General features: G+C 38.1%; 1 protein-coding gene across 2 annotated transcripts in view; it reads right to left on the bottom strand.

Moving 5' to 3' along the window:
- SEMA6B (semaphorin 6B) overlaps nt 1-23,154 on the bottom strand; it is a 1,264,941-nt gene that overhangs the window by 365,260 nt on the left and 876,527 nt on the right. For both annotated transcript variants that reach the window (XM_044053908.1, XM_044053909.1), the window contains exon 6: nt 8,264-8,326. In XM_044053908.1, the coding sequence (XP_043909843.1) occupies nt 8,264-8,326 (63 nt within the window). The remainder of the gene's footprint in view (nt 1-8,263; nt 8,327-23,154) is intronic.

Here is a 23,154-nt window from a genome sequence, read left to right as displayed (position 1 = left end):
GAGATATTATGGATAAAACAGAGAAAGAAAAACCACAATCCAATCTTAAGGATGGTGGCCAGATGGAAAGGAAAACCTATGCTGAAAAAGTAAAAGAAGATCCAAGGGTAGTAATGGAAAAGAAAATCTGAAGAGAATTCAAGGAGAAAAATTTTTGTGAGGATTCAAGATGAAGAAATAGAACTGGATAGGTAATTTAGTTTGGGAGAACTTAATGGTTCCTTTGGATGTAAAAGCCCAAGAGGTAAGAGCACTTATACTTACAAACAAAAAGTCATTTTGTAAATTAAATTTGAGACTGTTTATACAATGAAAAATTGTTTGGGGAATATGAAAAGACTGAGATCTGTAATCCTTGGAATTTATATGTATTAAAAGCATTTAATAGGGAAACAAAAAAGAATATTCCTGTACAATTTCAAACAGAAGTAAAAAGAGAGACTTCCAAAGGCATTTGAAACACTTCTGTAAAGGAGTGCTGGACATTGCAAAGGTTTATGATAAAGGGGTTTATGGACTGATGGATGGGATTGTAATATTGTGTTAAAGACAGAAAAGGACAAAATTATAAATATTCCAAGTATGATAAATGCTGAAGGGAATAAGGGTATGGTAAAATACTGGGGGCAACCAAAACAATTTTTTTTTTGTGTGGAAAAGAAGGACATCTGATAAATAAATTATATAAAAAGAAATGTTATGTATGTGAGGAACTAGGTCATGATGTAAGAAGAAGGATGGGAGGATGGCATAATGGTTAAGGTATTTACCTGGCAAATACAAAGTGCAGGGTTTGATTCTCACGTGGGGTAATTGGCTAGGCTTAAAATGGTCCACAAGGGGCAATTAGCCTAGTACTAACATATGAACCTATAAGATGTGAATTGAAATGTTGAAAAAATTTAACAAAACTAGACATTTATGGATGGATTTTAAAACACAAACTAATAATAAGGAAAATAAAAAAAGAGAAGGAAATGAACAAAGAGGAAATATTAGATGTGGTGGAAGAAGAAGATAAATTAGATAAAGAAGACAAAAATAAATAAAAATGAGAAAATATGGAAAGGTTCTGAAATAAGTGATGATGGAGTTTAAAACTCAAACTAATAATAAGGAAAGTGAAGAAAAAAGAGAAGGAAATGAACCGAGAGAAGACTTGTTAGAAGTGGTGGAAGAAGAATAAAAATTAGATAAAGAAGACAAAAAAAGAAAGAATGAAAAAGGAGAAATTTTGGAAAGGTTCTGAAATAAATTACGATTAAGGTAGAAATTGATAAGTATTAAAATGAAAAAAAGAATAATTTTATTTGTGAAAGGGTAAAACACAGGAAAATAAAATTTAAAGGGATGAGAATAAAAGAAAGTTAAGAAAAAGGGAAAGTAGTAATTTCATAGTATTTTCTATAAATGCAAATAGTACTAAGAGCATACAGAGTAGGCCAGGGGGTTGGGATGGAGCAATAAATGTGATATATATGTAATTGTACTAGAAAATATAATATTATTTACAAGTAAAGAAAGATTACAAGCAGAAAAATGACTGGGTGGAAAGATAATTTGGAATTTGGGAAATGATTGGTGTTCAGGAATAGGCATATTGTGTAGAAATACAATGAAAAATATTAGATATAACTTTAGTCAAAATGAGAAGATTTACTTTTTTGGATGTAAAATGGAAAGAACAAGTACATAGAAGGGTCTATATTAAATCACCAAACACTTAAAAAAGCGAACGGTGATTGATCAACCCTATGTAAGCGAAAGCTTACAATGTCAAAGTGTCAGAACAGCGATTTTTTTCAAGGGAAAAAAAATCGCTGTTCAATCAAAAACAATAAAAAAAATAAAATAAAAATGAATTTAAACATTACGTTAAGTGGGGGGCTTAGCCCTCCACACCCCCCTACTTAAATATATCAACTCCAAGACCACACTACAGTGCCAAAAATGGCAAAGTACCAAAGCGGCCAAGCGATGAATTCGCTTAACAGCCACTTCAATATTTTCCATTTTCTGCCTTTTAAGTTTGACCAAGACACATTTGAAAGAATGCGTCTTCGGTCTTCTAATATAGACCCTATATAGAATTATAGTAAAATATGCTATGTTACCTGTAATAAAGGGGAAAGTTTATTTTACCAGATTCTAGATTGTGTAGAGATAAATAAGAATATTATAATTATAAGAGATTTCAAATGTGATTTAAGAGGCAAGCATAAAAAGAAAATAAATAATATAAGAAAAATATCAGAAGTTATGAGGTGTTGTAAATTAATAATTTGGGATAAAAATTCATGGACTTATCGAAGGGGTATTAACAGAAGTGAAATAAGTTTCTTCATAGTATTAGAGTAAATAACTACTGGAGAAGGAGAGATAAACAGGTTTTTCTGATCATCTAGGAATACGACTACAGATAATGGAAACAAGTAATATACAAAAATAGGCAAAGGAATAAGAAGGTTAAATGAAAAAAAAACCCGGGTCTATATTACCATGTCAAAAGACATGTTCACCAAACACGTCTTAATCAACATGGAAATATCAACCTTTTAAAATCCTGAATGGCCACTTCAGCAAATTTTTTTCCCATGGGAAAATTCGCTTGGCTGCCATCGGGGATTTGCCCATTTCCCCACTGTAGTGCAATCTCTGAGTTGGTATATTTAGTTAGAAGGGGTGTGGGGAGTACAGCCCCCCACATTGGGGGTGTGTGGGAGCAAAGCCCCCCACTTTGTAGGGTTTGAAAGTGTGTTTTTTTGTGTACAGTCGAGCAATTTTTTTCCCCTGGGAAAAAATTCACTGATGCGGCAGTTCAGGATTTTAACAGGCCAATATTTCTGTGTCGATTAAGATGTGTTCAGTGAACATGTCTTTCGACACAGTAATATAGACCCTGAAAAAACATGGGATGAAGAAGAAAAGAGATAAATAATACAGTTATGGAAAGATCATATTACTATGACAACATTTTATAAAAATTGTCTGAATGGCGGATGTTTTTTAAGATAAAATATAAAATTATTTTTTATAGTGGCAGTATGAGAAAAGCAGACAAAGAAAAGTGTATGAGAGTATATAAATATGCATTGGAATATTTAGAAAATAATGATGGAGGATATTTTGATAAAGAAAAAAGAATTATATAGAAGAAATCAAGAGAAAATTAAGGAGTTATTATTCAAGCAAAGACATATTTTGCAAGGAAAAAGAGAAGAAGCATCAGCATATTTAAATAGATTAGTAAAGGGAGATAGTGTAATGAGTCAAATGAAAAATGTAAAAGGAGAAATAGAAACAACCCAGGAACAAATTATAAATATTGTAGCAGAGTATGTATGAGAAACATTTAAAGAAAAAAAGAAATTGAAAATATGGGAAGCAAAAAAAAGTTTTTAAGCAAGAAAATAAAGAATTTGAAAAGGAGATTTCTTTATATTAGTCAGAGAAAGTATTATGACAAGTGAATACATATTCGGCTGCTGGACCAGATGGAAAAGGATATGTAATGTACACAAATTTAATGGAATGACAAAAATTATATTTTTAAAGATTTTGAATGAATAGCTAAATGAAAGTTTCATGTATAAAGAATTATGTAGTGGAATACTTAAATTTATTTGGAAGAAAATACAAAAGTCAATTAAAAAACTGGAGACCAACAGTACTAAATAATAATGACTATAAGATCTTGGTGAAAATAATACAAAAGAGATCTGAAACTAAGATGGAAAGTGTTATGCAGAACAGTATATATAGACAAAAGAGGAAGGGATATCAAGAATTATTAATGACACTGAGAGAGATTGTGGATGGTATTATAAATAGAAGAAGCTAAACTTATGATACGGGATCTTAATAAGGCATTTAATACAACAGGACATGACATTTTATAGGTGATAATAAAAGAATACAATACATGTGAAAAAAAAATAGAAAAAGTTATGTATATCTGCCTAGATCAACAATAAAGTAAAAAAATAGTAAATGGTTAGTTAAGTAAAGAGATACATATGAGAAGGGGTTTAAGACAGGGATGTCCAATGAGTTGTGTATTTTTTGCTTAAGTTATTAATGCAATTATATGTGAAATAAATTATAAAATGAAAGAGGCTGAGTATATAATGAATGCCCGAAAGATTAAGAATTCCAATTTTGTTAACTTAAGCAGATATTATAGCAATTGCAAAATACAAGGCTTGGATAAAAAAAGTAATATTTTGTCTAAATGAGTGTTTAGAAGCAATAGGGATGGCTTTAATCAAAGAGAAAAGCAAAGGCTTAGATTAGACAATACGGTTAAGATAAATTCAGTATCAATGGGAAAAACAGCATATTTAGCAAGTGTATTTATGTTGCCAACAATATTTGAAAAAGAATTACTGCAGATCATTTTTATTTATATAGGGTTCTAGACTGAATCCAGTAAAACAAGACTTTTGTATGTAAATAAAGAGGATGGAGGTTTAGGGTTAATTAACCCAGTGGCATATGCCGCTTCACTAAATTTATGTAAAGTGTTAAAGCAGATAAATTAAAAATATGAAAGATTAGTTCTAAAAATGTTTAAATGTCAGTGTGATAAATTGTGGGGTATAGTAAAAAGAAGCAAAATAGAAAAAGAATGTATAAATGAAAATATGAAATGTTATCAAGAAAAATATTTGCAAAATAAAAACTGATAAAATAGAAAATGAGTGAAAAGTATGTTAAAATAATATAATGATACACTATTATTATGTTAAATCATGGGAAAATCTAACAGAAGGAAAAATTAAAGCTATTAAAATAAGAAATAAATGGTGTAATAAGAAAATAAGAGTATCAAGAGTTTTTGTGGGGACTGGTAATAGATACACTACTAGTGAAAGGAAATTTGCCATACAAAAAGAAAAGTGTAAGGATATGTTTACAGTGTGGGGAAGAGGAGACTACTGAACATGTGTTTCTGAAGTATAAAAGAGTAATGGTAGTTATGTAAAGAAAACTTATTTGAAGATATAAAAGAAGTGGATAAGATAAATATGGATACAATTAAATATGGGTTTTATAAGAATAGAAATGAAGAATATGTTAAATGAGTAAATAAAAATGTTTTATGCTACAGGGGTTATATGGAATGAAAGGATAAATTAAATTATGATTAATAGAAAATGGATTTTGGCAGCGATATTGAGTAAAATCAGATAAACATTTGATATAACAAAGTATGAATGCATAATAGTAAAAGAAGGAAACAGAAAAATGTGTATTTGTAAAATGTAAATATGTAAATGACATGCAAATAATATTTTTTGTATAAATAAGGACCCCTACTCTTTTCAATAGGTGCAGCAGGATCTTTTACATCGACTTGAGATACCACCAACTTAGGCAGATAGGGCCTTGGTTTAATGTCTTATCTAAAGGATAGTACACTGAAGACTGCAGTACCCTTCTTATGCTGCACTGCATTGTCAGTAATCAATCTACCTGATGTTGGAATAGAACCCATAGCCTTCTGCACCAAAAGTAAATGTGTTACCTGTTGCACCACTACCAGTTTCTTCCCATGTATGAGCTAAGATGTAATTTAGCTTTCAGCTGATGAATCAGATCTAAGGCAATAGTGTGTGTGTATGTGTGTGTGTGTGTGTGTGTGTGTGTGTGTGTGTGTGTGTGTGTGGGAGGGGGGGTGGGGGGTGCTTATTTATGCTTAAGTTTTGTAAAGGACATAAAGGCAGCTCAAGCAGTTCTAGAATGCCAAAGAAACAATGTACTGTCTGATGAATAGCATCTCTGATCAAAAATAGTGCCAGTCAATTTACGATGGAAGCAATGGATGTATGCAGCTCCTGCTCTCTGGTGGCTAAGTACTCACTGCACTGTGGCTACTACACCTTGGAAGACTCCAGCAGGGGAGCAGACACAGCATGCATCATTAGAAGACATCCCTGGCTGAGGGAGTAGTCCCTTCCTGAACAGGTCAAATCCAGTCTCCTTGATGTCTTCTTTGACAAAGACTTCCTTTTTGGTCCTAAGGCTGTCCTTAAGAAAATGGAGAATAAGACCAAATACATGTAAACTGTCAAGGACTTCATTCAGGTCCAAACTCTTCATTTCAGCTGGAATTACCCTACCAAATATTGGTCCTTTCCAGACCCCGCAGTCTAAGCCTAGGCAAAGAACACCTCATAGGAAAAGGAGGCAAAGACAGCACTAGTGGCCTAAACAGTGGCAAACAGACCCCAGTAGGCTTGTGGGATCCATCCCCAGAGACTTAGCAGGTAGCAATCATGACTCATACATGGCACTCTCTTCTCCCTTCCCCCGTACCTCACCCTTCCTCCTCACTCTTTCCCCAGCCTGGGGGTAAAACTGTCTTTATTTCACAAAAACAAAACTCTCATTACCAGGGACCTATGGGTTCTAAACCCAAAAAGGTTACAAACTCAAGTTCAAGCAACCCTTGATTTGCTCAGGCTTCCCGATATCCCTTCAAACCCAATGGCAGAAGACACGCCAAATAGAGCTTTTGTGCACTCAACGTTCTATGGAATCTGTACCAATCTCTTTACAAGGAAAAGGCTTTTATTCCAGATTTTGCCTAACTCCCAGAAAAGAAGGTACCTGGAGGCCAACTCTAGACCTGTCAAGGCTCAACTAATTCTTACAGGTCCCAAAATTTAAAATGCTAACTCTACAAAAACTAGAGCCAACAATTTCCCCCACACCTTCATGGTAACCTTAGATCTAAAAGATGCAGACCTCCACATCCCCATAGAGGAATCACACAGGTGCTTCTTATGCTTCAGAGCAGGTATGAGGCATTATCATTCCTGTGCTCTGCCCTTTGACTTGTCTACTGCACCCAGGGTTTTCACTAAATGCCAGCCCCATTGATAGCCTTCTAAAGGACAAAGGGAATTACTTAGACGATTGGCTTATTCAGGCAGCAAGCCTAGAAAAACTCAAAGTACACCTGCTTTATACCCAAAACTTACTACCTCAGTGGGGTTCACCATCAATACTCAAAAATCTCAAACAAACCCAACAAACAGGATTGTGTTTCTGGGACCTTTACTGGACTCAGCTCTTCAGAAGACTTTCCTCCCTACAGACAAGGTTACTTTCCTAAACCTGTACTTTAAAAAGTTCTTGGACAGGAAATACCTCACAGCTAGAAAGTTTCTCAGGGCTCTGGGAGACATGGCCTCTTGCATTCTCATGATAGCCCTGGCCCGACTACATGTGAAGAAACTGCAGTGGTACCTAAAAATGTGTTATGGCAACATCTCAATCTCTCACCTTCAGAATAAAACTTCTTCTTTGTCTCAGGAAAGAGTATGCCTGCTGGGTCCAAGCCTGCTCCCACAATCAAGGCCTTCCATTCAGGTTCATCCTTCAGGACCAACAGATGCATTAGAAATAGCCTGGGGAGCCCACTACAACAACTTCCACACTCAAGGCAGATGGGATTTCAAGTCCAAAAACAAACACATGAACCTACAAGAACTAATAGCAGTCCAAAACAGTCTGCCTTCACAAAGAAATAGAAATCCAGAGTCCTCCTAATGAAGACAGATAATACAAGTCAGACAATACAACTCAGGACTGCAACAATGACACATGAAGAGCATCAACAAATACCAATTTTTTTTTGCAGTGGAGTGAGCCTCCTTACAACCCCTGCCCTCCGGTCCCCTGCAACTTACATTATAACTTGAAGATCACATAACCATGAAGAAAGATAAACAGCTGCATGAAATGAAGAAGGGGAAAGATCTGCTAACATGCAGTAGTTATGGTTTCTCCTTCTCCATGTTTGCAGCACAGTCTCCATGTGAGCAAACTAATGGTAAAGTTTTGATGGCTGACGGGGACTCATGATCACTGGCAGCATTTGAGAACCATGGCATTTGATTGGTTGGACCAGATAAATTATCATCGACTAATTCTATGACTGGATTTTCTGTTCCTGAATCAAAAAAAAGTAGTCATAAACAAAATATTATCACCTGTTAAAATAAACCGTATGTATATATGACAGAGATTTTTAAATTAAATTCTTGAGCATCTTGCTGCAGAAAATCAATTTTAAAAAGTGTATATGGAACATGGCTGGCTGTGCTCTTGTACAACATAACCACTACAACCATTGTTTTGCACATCAGTTCATCTGGAAAAGAAGCAACATCATTAAATGAGCAGCTCGATTGTACTCTTTCTGATAATATGAAGTCCATTACATGATGGCTCCTAAGGACTACTTCTAACTTACCTCCTGTTTTCCTTTCATCTTGCAGATGTTAATGTCATGTTGATTTGACTCCCAAGTCAATTTCTGCAGGTAAGAAAAAAAAAGCTCCATAAATATACTTGCAAGGCAGTGTTACAGTATAAGCAAACTTTGTTTGCTTTTGTTAAATCTAAGTGCTTTTATCACAAATGATGTTATTACATACATTCAATACAGACACACATGAAATATACATTAATTAACAATGCTTTAACAATTTACATAGTTTCCATGATAACATGATAAAAATGTATCTCTTTAATGACAGTTAAGCATTCTAGCACAGTATGACAGATCTTACCAAATATAGTGCGCAAATGAATGTACTTACTGTAAATAATGTCATCTCTGTGTGTACAATTTGTGAACAGTTTTATTACGATAAATAAGAAATACTTCCTTTAAGCACACAAGGCAAATAAACTGTTTATTTAAGAATAAAGGGGACATTTTGTTGCATTTCCTAGAGAAATGTTGCTTTAATAGAACAAATACACATTGCTGTATTAGTTAGGGCATTTTAATGAAACAATTAATGCAGTGAAAACAAACAAGACTAAGGTAAGTGGATATGGTGCTCAGAGTAGTGTGTGAGTGAGACAGATACAGAAAGATAGAGACAGAGAGACCGACCACCCTGCTAAACAGATTATATCCTGGTCCTGGATCTATTCTGAAGGTACTTGCTGTGAATTCTTGTTAACCCGTATGACTTTTGCTTTGGGGAAAAATGCATTTTTATATTTCTGAACAATAAACCACACTGATTTTATTACATTGGTGTCTTTTTTTCTTTAACATTCCAGTCTATTTGTAAATGAGAAAAAAAAACACACAGTCACTCCTTCTGCAAAGTAAACAGAAATAAAGCTAGCAGTTTTATTTCACAGCAATCCACCAACAACCAAAAAAACAAATGGGAGCACATTAAAAGCTAGGCCATTGCTGTCCCCAATCTCTAAATAACCTTACCCTTAGAGATAACACAAGGGAACAGTATAGTAATATCATCCCCAACCTGCACTTTCACTAACTCCCTCTCTTCTTTCAGATGCAGCTGTTACCAGAAGTTAACCCATGGGTGTCATTTTAAAAGAACCCATTCATTTTTGTCTAAAGTATTCACAAAGGTCTCTGTTTCACACAATTTTTTTTTAGAATATGATAAATACAACACATACCTGGGTGTCTTTGACACTTCTATCTTTCAAATATAGTTTTTTTAGTCACCAGGTAGCATAAATCAGTCTGAGTTTATGGGCCCAACAAAAATAAATCTAGCATGAGACAAGCCCCATTACCTTACACAGAAAAAAAATGCCTCTTCTCACAGGCTTGAAAGACAAGAAAGCATTCACCTAACTCTTACTGTATGCACCCTGAGCACCATGCAGACGCCTCTGGGCACATCGTCTCCAGATAAGATGGGATATACAGGACAAATATATTGTTAAATAAAGTAGAAATTTAGCTTGGTAGCCGAGACTGGGAATGCCAATATGAAGATACTTCTCTTTCAAGATCCAGATTTTCATCAATTCCTGTCATTTCAACCATATTGAGGACACAGTACGTGACAATGACTTCAGAAATAGCCTTATGTGGTTTGGAAAGTAATTTCGTCATAGATAAAGTACCTTCTTTTTCAACTAAATATGTTCTGAAGTTGGATGGATGGAGTCATCCATTGTAGTCAGGGTCTGTCTCAGATAACATTCTGGAAATTCTGTAAAATCTTGATGGACCAGTATGCTCCGCATCAATTTAAATTCCTGCCAGGAGACAACATGTTCAATGTCATCATCCAAAATCTCAAACTCCTCATGGACTAGCCTTCAAACATGCTTTCCGTCCTATGGGGAATTCAGAGGTCTCCCTCATAGTCGACAGCAGAGACCACAGTCCCTCAATTCCCACAAAAAGGAAAAACATCTTAGGATTAACCTAAACTTAAGGCAGCAACATATCCATATGGATGTTCAAGTTAAAAGCCAACTTCAAACATGTCAAACATCTCAGCTGGCCCAATGGTGTAGGGACAAGGAGTCTCCACAAAAAATAGATTATTAATTCACTAGTGTGATAAAAGCCAAATTTTAAACTTTATACAAAGTTTAACAGAATAAGTGAACTTAAAACACATTCAATGCAGAACAAAAATAATCTTGACAGACCTCTAAAAATATACTGTTTGTAAGACAAGTAGAAAAGAGCCAAATTTATTGGAACCATGCTTTGTCTCAAAAAATACTTTCAGGTGCACCTGAATTTGCCACAAGCTTCTCCTCTTAAACATTATGGGAAAATCCTAATAAATATTTGGGAAGAGGTAAGCAGACTTCATATTGCCTGTCCAGCATCATAGGTTTATAGGTTCATAGTTTACTAGGCTAATGACCACAAGGGGCTTTTTAAGCCTAATCGTGCATCCCAAATCTCTGACAAGTTCTGATACTCTTAATAAGTGTAAGCAGGGGCTTGGGAGGTGAAACATTTACAAGCAAGGGCCTGGGAAATGAATCATTTACAGACTGCCAATGTCCATTAGAGACATAGGCGCCAAACCAAGGATGCATTTCCTGTTCCCCATTCACTTGTCCAAGTTAAACTTGAACTGGGTTAGGAAGGAACTCCACTTTACATTGAGGGGTAGCCTATTCCATAGAATGAGTAATTTCTGGGATACAAACCTGTCCCTCCAACAGGTTCTATTTATATCACAGGCAAGGTTTCATTCTTTAGAATGGGTAATTCTGGTGCTATTTGTTTTACGGATATGAAAGAGTCCATCAAATTGGGGTCTGACAATGCCTTGTATGTCAGGCATAGATCTACCCTCAAGAACTTGGAGGAGACAGAATACAATGATAGGGCATTCAGGCAGTCTGCATTGGACATGTTACTTCTGCCCTATATTCTTTTAGTGAGGAACCACTGCAGACATTCCAATTTTTATATGCCTGGTTAGGTAGATATGAAAAGGGGCGCTGTACTCAATGATAGGTCTGATGAGTAAGTCCAAATGTGCTCCAAAAAAAAAACCAGTCCCAACAGTAACCAAACAATATTTTAATCCACAGGCAAGACCAACAACAATAAAAAGGCACACCAACGCAATGATTTAGCACTTTCGTCTCCTTACAGGAAACTTCATCAGAATTACCTGATGAAGTTTCCTGTAAGGAGACAAAAGCACAAAATCATTGCTTTGGTGTGCCTTTCTATTGCTGTTGGTCTTGACTGTGGATTAAACTATTGTTTGGTTACTGCTGGGACTGTTTATTTCGGAGCACATTTGGACTGCCTTTATTGGTGCCCTGTGTTCACTGGAGTTTTTGGTTTACTAGTTTTGGTTTCTCCAGGAGTCCATCAATTTTGGTCTGATGAATGCGGAATACAGTGGAACAGTGACTTCCTTGGACCTAGATGCCATACCTTTATTTATAAGATGCATAATATACAATTTCTTCACTACTGTAGACACGTGATCATAAAAGACTAGATTGCTGTCTATGTGTGTCCCCAAGTCCCTGACTATTGGGTCAACCCTTAGGGATATGTTGACGATATGACAGCAACCAAGAGTGGATGACTTCCCAAAGGATACTATTATTTATTTCTTGGCATTTAGTTTTAGTTTATAGCACTGACACCAGTTATTTGTCTGTGTTAGCCCTTCTTGAAGAACATCTGTGTCAGTGGGGGATTCAGTGACAGCTCCTAATTTGCAATGATCTGCACATTTAGTCAGCCAGAGGCCATTGACATTGGCCTTGACTTCAGAGAAGTAAATGCCAAAAAGGAGTGGTTCAAGGACTGATCTGTGAGGGACTCTGCTTGTGATAGGAATCTTTGTAAAGGTGGACTCAACAGTTCTAACTTCCTGGGTCCTTTCTGTGAGCCAGCTAGCTACCCACAGAGTGACATAAGGGTTTGTACCTAACCTCTTGAGTTCATCAACAATGATCGAGAGGGGTATTGTGTCAAATGCCTTGGCCAGGTAAAGTAGGCAGTGAGAACCATTTTGCCCTCATCCATTGCTTTGGTGACCTTCTCAAAGAAGTCCACCAGGTTGAGTAGGCATGACCTGCAACTGATGAAACCAAATTGGGTTGGGTCCAGTGTCTAGAGGTTTCCTGTGTCATTAATGATCATTTCCATGATGATGCTTTCCATGGCTTTGCAAATGAGATTAGTGAGACTTATGGGTCTGTAGATGGTGTAATTTTGTGCAGAGGGATAATTGCTGCTGTTCTCCATTCATGAGGCATGAAGCCTCTTGGGAGGCTACAGTTAAATAGCAATTCCAGAAGGCCTGATAGGTCATGTTTTATGTTATTTAGAAGGAATCCTGGAATATTATCTGGGCTCATTGATACAGTGTTCTTGGTCTTACAGCCAGCATTAAGGACCTGATCCCTAGTGATAGCAGGGGGAGTTATATTTGATGGCATTTCCTGAGGGATGGTTGAGGGGGAGAGAGGGGTAATGTTGGAGTGGAGTTTGTTGGCCAGCAGGTTTACTATACCTTCAGGTTCAGTATAGGTGATTCCATTAACAATGAGCTCTGTACACAATTATGCATTGCCTTTGAGGTTGTGGACATAGCTAAATAACGTCTTGTGGTTATCCTTGGCCTGGGAGGCCAAATGTACCTGAAATTTGGCTTTGGTAGACTTTACTTGTCCTCTGACTTGTTTGTTTAGTTTGATGAGACTGCATTTATCCTGCTGGGTGCTGCATCTCCTAACTTTTGCCATAATTTTATTCCTTTTGTTATAAGGCCTATTGATGTAATTCCACCAGGGTGGCTTGTTTTTTGTTAGTCCTGTACTTCTTCTTGATGGGTGCAGCTGCATCTGTGCAGCTATTAACATGCTTGAATAACGTTTCTGTTTATAGTTCCGTGTAGGCAGCAGTGTTCTCGTGGTTTACGGGGACTTGAAATTTTGCTAGGTTATCACTTAATATTAGGAAGTTAGCCTTAGAGTATTAGTTCCTGAATATTCCAGGGTTAGCTGGGGTTCCAAGTTTTATATTTATGTCAAAGGAGACTATTTTATGGTCTGACCTTACCAGAGAAGACATTACACTAGGGAGTGTGCAACACTCTCCCATATCAGTGAGGACCAGATTCAGTATGGTTGCACCCCTGGTTGGTGTAGTACCAGTCTGGTCCAGGGAGTCTGTATTTACAAAATCCAGGAATCTCTGTGCTTGTATGTTTGGTGTCGTATATGATTTCCAGTTAATAGTGGGTAATTAAAGTCAACCATGAATACGATATTGAGTTGGACAGTGAGTGATTCCAATAAGTTTATATACATGGTATGGGGTTCCTGGGTCATACATCATCCTACAGAGCCATACCCTCCCTGTTCACATGACACTTTACATCCATGTCCCAAAGTGGTATAAAAAGGCACATGGCAGGGAAGCTTATGGTTCTGCTGTGAATAGTGTGTACATGGAATCAGACAGAATGATACGCTTATGGTTCCACTGCAAACAATGTGCAAAGTGTGGCTAGTATAAGGTCACATTTATGGTTCTACTGTGAATGCATACAATGATGCAAACAGAAGACTAAGTGTATAATCCCGCTGTGAACACTGTGTACAATGATGAAGACATAAGGCTACGTTTATGATCCAAATGTGAACAGTGTGCACAACGACATAGGCATAAAGCTAAGCTTATGACCTACTGTGAACAGTGTGCACAATGATGCAAACATAAGGCTAAGCTTATGACCCCACTGCGAACACTGTGTACAATGACGCAGACATAAGGCTAAGCTTATGATCCCACTGTGAACAGTGTGCACAATGATACAGGCATAAAGCTAAGCTTATGATCCCACTGTGAACACTGTGTACAATGATGCAGACACAAGGCTAAGCTTATGATCCCACTGTGAACACTGTGTACAATGACGGAGACATAAGGCTAAGCTTATGATCCCTTTGCGAACAGTGTGCATAAGGATGAAGACATAAGGCTAAGCTTATATTTCCACTGTGAACACTGCGTAAAAAGATGTAGACATAAGGCTAAGCTTATGACCTGCTGTGAAAAGTGTGAACAATGACACACACATAAGGCTAAGCTTATGATCTCACTGTGAACACTGAGTATAATGACACAGACATAAGACTAAGCTTATGAACTACTGGGAACAGTGTGCACAATGACACTGACATAAGGCTAAGTTTATGATCCCACTGTGAACAGTGTGCACAATGACATAGACATAAGGCTAAACTTATGACCTACTGTGAACAGTGTGCAGAATGATGCAGACATACGGCTAAGCTTATGATCCCAGTGTGAACATTGTGTACAATGACACAGAGATAATGCTAAGCTTATGATCCCACTGTGAACACTGTGTACAATGATGCAGACAGAAGCCTAAGCTTATGATCCCACTGTGAATACTGTGCACAATGATGCAGACATAATGCTAAGCTTATGACCCCACTGACAGTGTGGACAATGATAAAGACATAAAGCTAATCTTATGATCCCACTGTGAACAATGTGTACAATGATGCAGCCATAAGTCTCAGCTTATGATCCCACTTTGAACAGTGTGCAAAATGACACAGACATAAGGCTAAGCTCATGGTCCCAGTGTAAGCACTGTGTATAAGGATGCAGACATAAAGCTAAGCTTATGATCCCACTGTGAAAGTGTGCATAATGATGCAGACATAAGGCTAAGCTTTTGACTTTCACTGAACAGTGTGCACAATGACGAAGACATAAGGCTAAGCTTATGATCCCACTGTGAACACTGTGTACAGTGATGCAGACATTAGGCTAAGCTTATGACCTACTGTGAACAGTGTGCACAATGACACAGACATAAGGCTAAACTTATGATCCCAGTCTGAGCACTGTGTACAATGATGCAGGCACAAGGCTAAGCTTATGATCCCACCATGAACAGTGTGCACAACGATGCAGACATAAGGCTAAGCTTATGAGCCCACTGTGATCACTGTGTACAAAGATGCAGATGTAAGGCTAAGCTTATGACTTGCAGTGAACAGTGTGCACAAAGACACAAACATAAGGCTAAGCTTATGATCTCATTGTGAACACTGTGTACAAAGATGCATACATAAGACTAAGCTTATGACCTGCTGTAAACAGTGTGCAGAATGACATAGACATAAGGCTAATCTTATGATCCCACTGTGAATACTGTGCACAATGATGCAGACATAATGCTAAGCTTATGAACCCACTGACAGTGTGGACAATGATAAAGACATAAGGCTAATCTTATGATCCCACTGTGAACAATGTGTACAATGATGCAGCCATAAGGCTCAGCTTATGATCCCACTTTGAACAGTGTGCAAAATGACACAGACATAAGGCTAAGCTCATGGTCCCAGTGTAAACACTATGTATAAGGATGCAGACATAAGGCTAAGCTTATGATCCCACTGTGAAAGTGTGCATAATGATGCAGACATAAGGCTAAGCTTATAATACCACTGTGAACACAGTGCACAATGACACATACATAAGGCTAAGCTTTTGACGTTCACTGAACAGTGTGCACAATGATGAAGACATAAGGCTAAACTTATGATCCCACTGTGAACATTGTGTACAGTGATGCAGACATTAGGCTAAACCTATGACCTACTGTGAACAGTGTGCACAATGACACTGACATAAGGCTAAGTTTATGATGCCACTGTGAACAGTGTGCACAATGACATAGACATAAGGCTAAACTTATGACCTACTGTGAACAGTGTGCAGAATGATGCAGGTATAAGGTTAAGCTTATGATCCCACTGTGAACAGTGTGCACAATGACACAGACATAAGGCTAAGCTTATGATCCCAGTGTGAACACTGAGTACAATGACACAGAGATAATGTTAAGCTTATGATCCCACTGTGAATACTGTGTACAATGATGCAGACATTAGGCTAAGCTTATGATCCCACTGTGTACAATGATGCAGACAGAAGCCTAAGCTTATGATCCCACTGCGGATACTGTGCATAATGATGCAGACATAATGCTAAGCTTATGAACCCACTGACAGTGTGGACAATGATAAAGACATAAGGCTAATCTTATGATCCCACTGTGAACAATGTGTATAATGATGCAGCCATAAGGCTCAGCTTATGATCTCATTGTGAACACTGTGTATAAAGATGCATACATAAGACTAAGCTTATGACCTGCTGTAAACAGTGTGCAGAATGACATAGACATAAGGCTAATCTTATGATCCCACTGTGAATACTGTGCACAATGATGCAGACACAATGCTAAGCTTATGAACCCACTGACAGTGTGGACAATGATAAAGACATAAGGCTAATCTTATGATCCCACTGTGAGCAATGTGTACAATGATGCAGCCATAAGGTTCAGCTTATGATCCCACTTTGAACAGTGTGCAAAATGACACAGACATAAGGCTAAGCTCATGGTCCCAGTGCAAACACTATGTATAAGGATGCAGACATAAGGCTAAGCTTATGATCCCACTGTGAAAGTGTGCATAATGATGCAGACATAAGGCTAAGCTTATAATACCACTGTGAACACAGTGCACAATGACACATACATAAGGCTAAGCTTTTGACGTTCACTGAACAGTGTGCACAATGATGAAGACATAAGGCTAAACTTATGATCCCACTGTGAACATTGTGTACAGTGATGCAGACATTAGGCTAAACTTATGACCTACTGTGAACAGTGTGCACAATGACACTGACATAAGGCTAAGTTTATGATGCCACTGTGAACAGTGTGCACAATGACATAGACATAAGGCTAAACTTATGACCTACTGTGAACAATGTGCAGAATGATGCAGGTATAAGGTTAAGCTTATGATCCCACTGTGAACAGTGTGCACAATGACACAGACATAAGGCTAAGCTTATGATCCCAGTGTGAACACTGAGTACAATGACACAGAGATAATGTTAAGCTTATGATCCCACTGTGAATACTGTGTACAATGATGCAGACATTAGGCTAAGCTTATGATCCCACTGTGAACACTGTGTACAATGATGCAGACAGAAGCCTAAGCTTATGATCCCACTGCGGATACTGTGCATAATGATGCAGACATAATGCTAAGCTTATGAACCCACTGACAGTGTGGACAATGATAAAGTCATAAGGCTAATCTTATGATCCCACTGTGAACAATGTGTATAATGATGCAGCCATAAGGCTCAGCTTATGATCCCACTTTGAACAGTGTGCAAAATGACACAGACATAAGGCTAAGCTCATGGTCCCAGTGTAAACACTGAGTATAAGGACACAGACATAAGGCTAAGCTTATGATCCCACTGTGAAAGTGTGCATAATGATGCAGACATAAGGCTAAGCTTATGATACCACTATGAACACAGTGCACAATGACGAAGACATAAGGCTAAGCTTATGATCCCACTATGAACTCTGTGTACAGTGATGCATACATTAGGCTAAGCTTATGGCCTATTGTGAACAGTGTGCACAACGACACAGATATAAGGCTAAACTTATGATCCCAGTCTGAGCACTGTGTACAATGATGCAGACACAAGGCTAAGCTTATTATCCCACCATGAACAGTGTGCACAACGATGCAGACATAAGGCTAAGCTTATGATACCACTGTGAACAGTGTGCATAATGATGCAGACATAAGGCTACGCTTATGAGCCCACTGTGATCACTGTGTACAAAGATGCAGACATAAGGCTAAGCTTATGACCTGCTGTGAACAGTGTGCACAACGATATAGACATAAGGCTAATCTTATGATCCCACTGTGAATACTGTGCACAATGATGCAGACATAATGCTAAGCTTATGAGCCCACTGACAGTGTGGACAATGATAAAGACATAAGGCTAATCTTATGATCCCACTGTGAACAATGTGTACATGATGCAGCCATAAGGCTCAGCTTATGATCCCACTTTGAACAGTGTGCAACATGACACAGACATAAGGCTAAGCTCATGGTCCTAGTGTAAACACTGTGTATAAGGATGCAGACATAAGGCTAAGCTTATGATCCCACTGTGAAAGTGTGCATAATGATGCAGACATAAGGCTAAGCTTATGATACCACTGTGAACACAGTGCACAATGACACAGACATAAGGCTAAGCTTTTGACTTTCACTGAGCAGTGTGCACAATGACAAAGACATAAGGCTAAGCTTATGATCCCACTGTGAACACTGTGTACAGTGATGCAGACATTAGGCTAAGTTTATGACCTACTGTGAACAGTGTGCACAATGACACAGACATAAGGCTAAACTTATGATCCCAATCTGAGCACTATGTACAATCATGCAGACACAAGGCTAAGCTTATGATCCCACCATGAACAGTGTGCACAATGATGCAGACATAAGGCTAAGCTCATGATCCCACTGTGAACAGTGTGCATAATGATGCAGACATAAGGCTAAGCTTATGCGCCTACTGTGATCACTGTGTACAAAGATGCAGACATAAGGCTAAGCTTATTACTTGCTGTGAACAGTGTGCACAATGACACAGACATAAGGCTAAGCTTATTATCCCATGGTAAACACTGTGTACAACGATGTAGACATAATGCTAAGCTTATGACCTACTGTGAACAGTGTGCACAATGACACAGAGATAAGGATAAGCTTATGATCCCACTTTGAACACTGTGTACAATGATGCAGACATGAGGCTAAGCTTATGATCCCACTGACAGTGTGGACAATGATGAAGACATAAGGCTAATCTTATGATCTCACTGTGAACAATGATGCAGGTATAAAGCTAAACTTATGATCCCACTGTGAACAGTGTGCAAAATGATGCAGACATAAGACTAAGCTTATGATCCCAGTGTGAACAATGTGTACAATGATGCAGACATAAGGCTAAGCTTATGGTCCCACTCTGAACAGTGTGCATAATGATGCAGACATAAGGCTAATCTTATGATCCCACTGTGAACACTGTGTACAATGACACAGACATAAGGCTAAGCTTATGACCTACTGTGAAAAGTGTGCACAGTGACACAGACATAAGGCTAATCTTATGATCCCACTGTGAACACTGTGTACAATGACACAGACATAAGGCTAAGCTTATGACCTACTGTGAACAGTGTACACAATAATGCAGGCATAAGGCTAAGCTTATGATCCTGCAGTGAACACTGTGCACAATGACACAGACATAAGGCTAAGCTTATGATCCCACTGAGAATGTGGACAATGATGGAGACATAAGGCTAATCTTATAATCCCACTGTGAACAGTGTGCATAATGAGGCAGACATAAGGCTAAGGTCATGATCCTACTGTGAACAGTGTGCATAATGATGCAGACATTAGGCTAAGCTTATGACCTACTGTGAACAGTGTGCATAATGCTGCAGACATAAGGCTAAGCTTATGGTTCATATGTGAACTATGACATTCAATGACAAAATAAAAACAGAAATCATAAGGGCCACTTTTTCACCACATAGAAAGCAAACTGTGAAGTTTTTGAACAAATTTATCATTTTATGAAAAATTTAAATACAGAATAGTATTCTCATAAACGTTACCCACCTTGAATGAATTAAGTAAGACCTAGAATAACATTAAAAACAGGACTTGGACTACATCAGTCAATACCATTTTGCTATAGATCTCTGAGTATTATCAAGTACTAAACAACAGTGAGGATATACTTGCACACATTCAGGACATACCCACTCTCTTCCACTAATGCTACATGTAATTGCCTTTTAACAAAACTTGCCTTGCTAGAAATAAATGTAAATACATTCATCTGGTTAGGCAGCTGTCTAAATAGCCATAAATAAAAGTCAGATCGCTATCAACGTACTGTAGGGAGGTAGTGGTTTATAAAGGTGTGCCACATGGTCAGTACTAGAGTGATTACTGTTTAGCCTGTATGTTATTTATTTATTGACAGTTGATTACTGGAAAAGTCTGAGTGGGTAGAAGCCCATTTTCAGTGGAGGCCTGGGGAGAAAAGCTCCAAATTATTACAAAACATTTTAAGAACAACAATTTTACAATCTTCAAAAATAAAACATCTGCAGTTTAAATAATTATAACAGATTAAATATAATATAAAAACATTGACTGTTAGCTTCTTAGAGACATGAAATAACTAGTACTTGGTATCTGGGTGATACTACACTTTTATACAAAAAACACGTGTCTTGTGAGAGCACAGGCCAAATTACAAGAAGGAACTTCGAACGCTGAAAACTGGTTCGGGGATTCTTATCTTATTCTTAAAACCAAGAAGACTAAATCTATCCTTTTCTGCAGTAACTACCATTGCATTGCCTGGTCTCCTGACATGCTTATTTTGACCACTCACTCTCATACAAGTTGCATCCAAGTCTTAGAATGACCTCACAAAGTTTTCTTGACAAAGGGGGGAACATAGGTAAGTTGTCAGGTCTTTCTTCGGTATTACACATGTACATGCTCACACCTATGAGCAATTTACAGTTCCTGATCTACCTTATGGCATGTCTTTGTAATGTGGGAGGAAACTGGAGCAAATGGAGACAATGCACACAGACACGGGAAGGAGCTGCAGACCCCACCAAGATGGCAGTCCAGTCTTGAAAAGAACAACTAGTGAAGTACAAATAGAATACACTAGAGTCTTGAAGTATATACAGATAGAGGGAATATTCTTGAAAACTCATTATCATGGGAACTTCACATCAATTCCTCAACAAAACATGTATCATCATTTCTTAGGTGGATGGTACTGAATCAAAGACTTCCTTTTACCTGAATCTAGAAGAAAACTCATCATGTCATTTTTGTTTGTTGAATTCTTTTATGATAGCATTCTTACAAGCCTTTCCTCAGCTAAAATCTCAAAGTAAGTGTGCCAGATTCACCCTTCTAGCTTCATTAGGAACCATACACCAACAGGAAATGGACTCAGTTTCTTATACAAACAGACTAAACTCTGTCTTTCTTTACTTCACCTTTTTCTGATGTATCAATGTTTGTATCAAAAAAGCCATCTTCACAACGGGTTCCTATCAGTTCGTCGAAATTTCAGCAGTTCGAAAACCATATGTTCGAACTGTGAAGTTCAAAAACTGATTATCGCAAAGCCGCAGAACAAATTATTTCCCAGGGAAAGAATTCAGTGGGTGGTTTCTGTGGCATTGCGATTTTCAGCACTGTGGTGGAAAGTTACAGGTCGGGTTCAGGTAAGTGTGCGATTGTGTGGACATTAGGGTTAGGGCGTGGGTTAGGGTGCAGGTGAGGTGGGTGTGCGATAGTGACAGACTTTAGGGTTAGGGCAGGATAGGTGAGTTAGGGTAAGGGTGCGGGTCAGGTGAGTGTGCGATAGTGACGGACCATAGGGTTTGGGTTAAGGTAAGTGGATAGATAGTAGTGCATGTACAGTTTAGTGTAGGGTTAGCTGTATGATTTTAAGTGTATGTGTGTGGATTGCTGTTTTTTTGGTGTTCCTGCGTTGTGTGTGTGTTTCTTGGAACAGCGATTTTTTAAGCCTTCGATGGTTTTGCACTTCGAGGTTAGAGGTTCGAACATATGGTGTTCGAACTTCTGCCATTTCATCAAAGTGATATAGACCCTCCGCAACACTCCTCCTCTCACTGGTAGACTTTGGACAGAAGTCTTCATAAGTCCAGGATTCAGCTTATAAAACAATTAGAAATCATAATTTCCCATGGACTGCCCAAGGAAATTCAGCACAACAGCAACAGCTTGGAAAGTAAGAAGAAACTGCTTTAGCACTTTACTTCCATTAATAAGTGTATCTACCATGACAGTTTCTGTAAGTGCTCCTTCTCACTAATTTTCATGACACTTGTTTCTTATCCACAGATCTCACTTGTTTCTTCATCTCTTTCATTTTGTCCTTCTCTCATCTCCTCCTTCATGACTATCATAAGAGGATCCAGAGGCTACATGGCAAAGAAAGATACAGACCTGGCTGTTACCAGGAAGACTCAAGTTCTGTTACTGGTTCAAGCAATGGAGGGTGGCATTGAGGAGTCAATGCCTGCTTATGCATCCTTGAGGTATGTGCTAGTATGACCCATTTAACCTCTGACCCTAACAGGAGTGTTGGGAAATGCAGGTTGCTGTTACTGGATCAGTGTGGTACAACATGTAAGCAATGGAAGCAGTGCTGGGACATACAATTGCATGAATAAGGAGCCTCCCTAGAGCAGCACCTTCAAATGAAGCATACCAATCAGCACACAGAGGGAGTTAGGTGTGGAGAAAGGGCCTTCTTACATAACTGATGACCTCTGCGGCTTCTGACTCTCACCTCTGAAGGAAAGTAAATGGGCTTCCAAGGCTCTTACCCCAGTGAGCAGGAAACAAACGGGTCCTAGGACTCTCACTTCAGCTTGGAGACTAACGGGTTGGCTTCACTCTGGATGTAGAATGAACAGCTTGGCAGGGTGTCACAGAAGTCACCGTCTCTCATTGTCTCTCTCTCTCTCTCTCTCTATATATATATATATATATATATATGTGTGTGTGTGTGTGTATGTATACATACACACTCGCTTTATATACATATATATGTATGCAAGTATATAGATAACGTACATATAGATGTAGACCACTTAATCAAACAGACACAAAACTGACATCTGTAATGTTAATGTCAAAAATTTGAAAAACAAAACATTGACAGGTACTGCACATGCTCCAAGGATTAACCCAGGAGCAGACAAAATAAAAAACAAGTGTTTTTTTTTTTGCAAGGGGGGGGGAGCACCCCACACCCTCTGTTAATTATATATATAAACTCCAAGAACACACAATCCTTGAGAAAAGGGA

Source organism: Protopterus annectens, chromosome 13.part0 (assembly GCF_019279795.1).
Source record: "Protopterus annectens isolate FY-2018-M chromosome 13.part0, PAN1.0, whole genome shotgun sequence".
Taxonomy (NCBI): Eukaryota; Metazoa; Chordata; order Ceratodontiformes; family Protopteridae; genus Protopterus; species Protopterus annectens.
The sequence above is the reverse complement of the archived record's forward strand: the minus strand, read 5'-3'. Positions and strand labels throughout refer to the sequence as shown.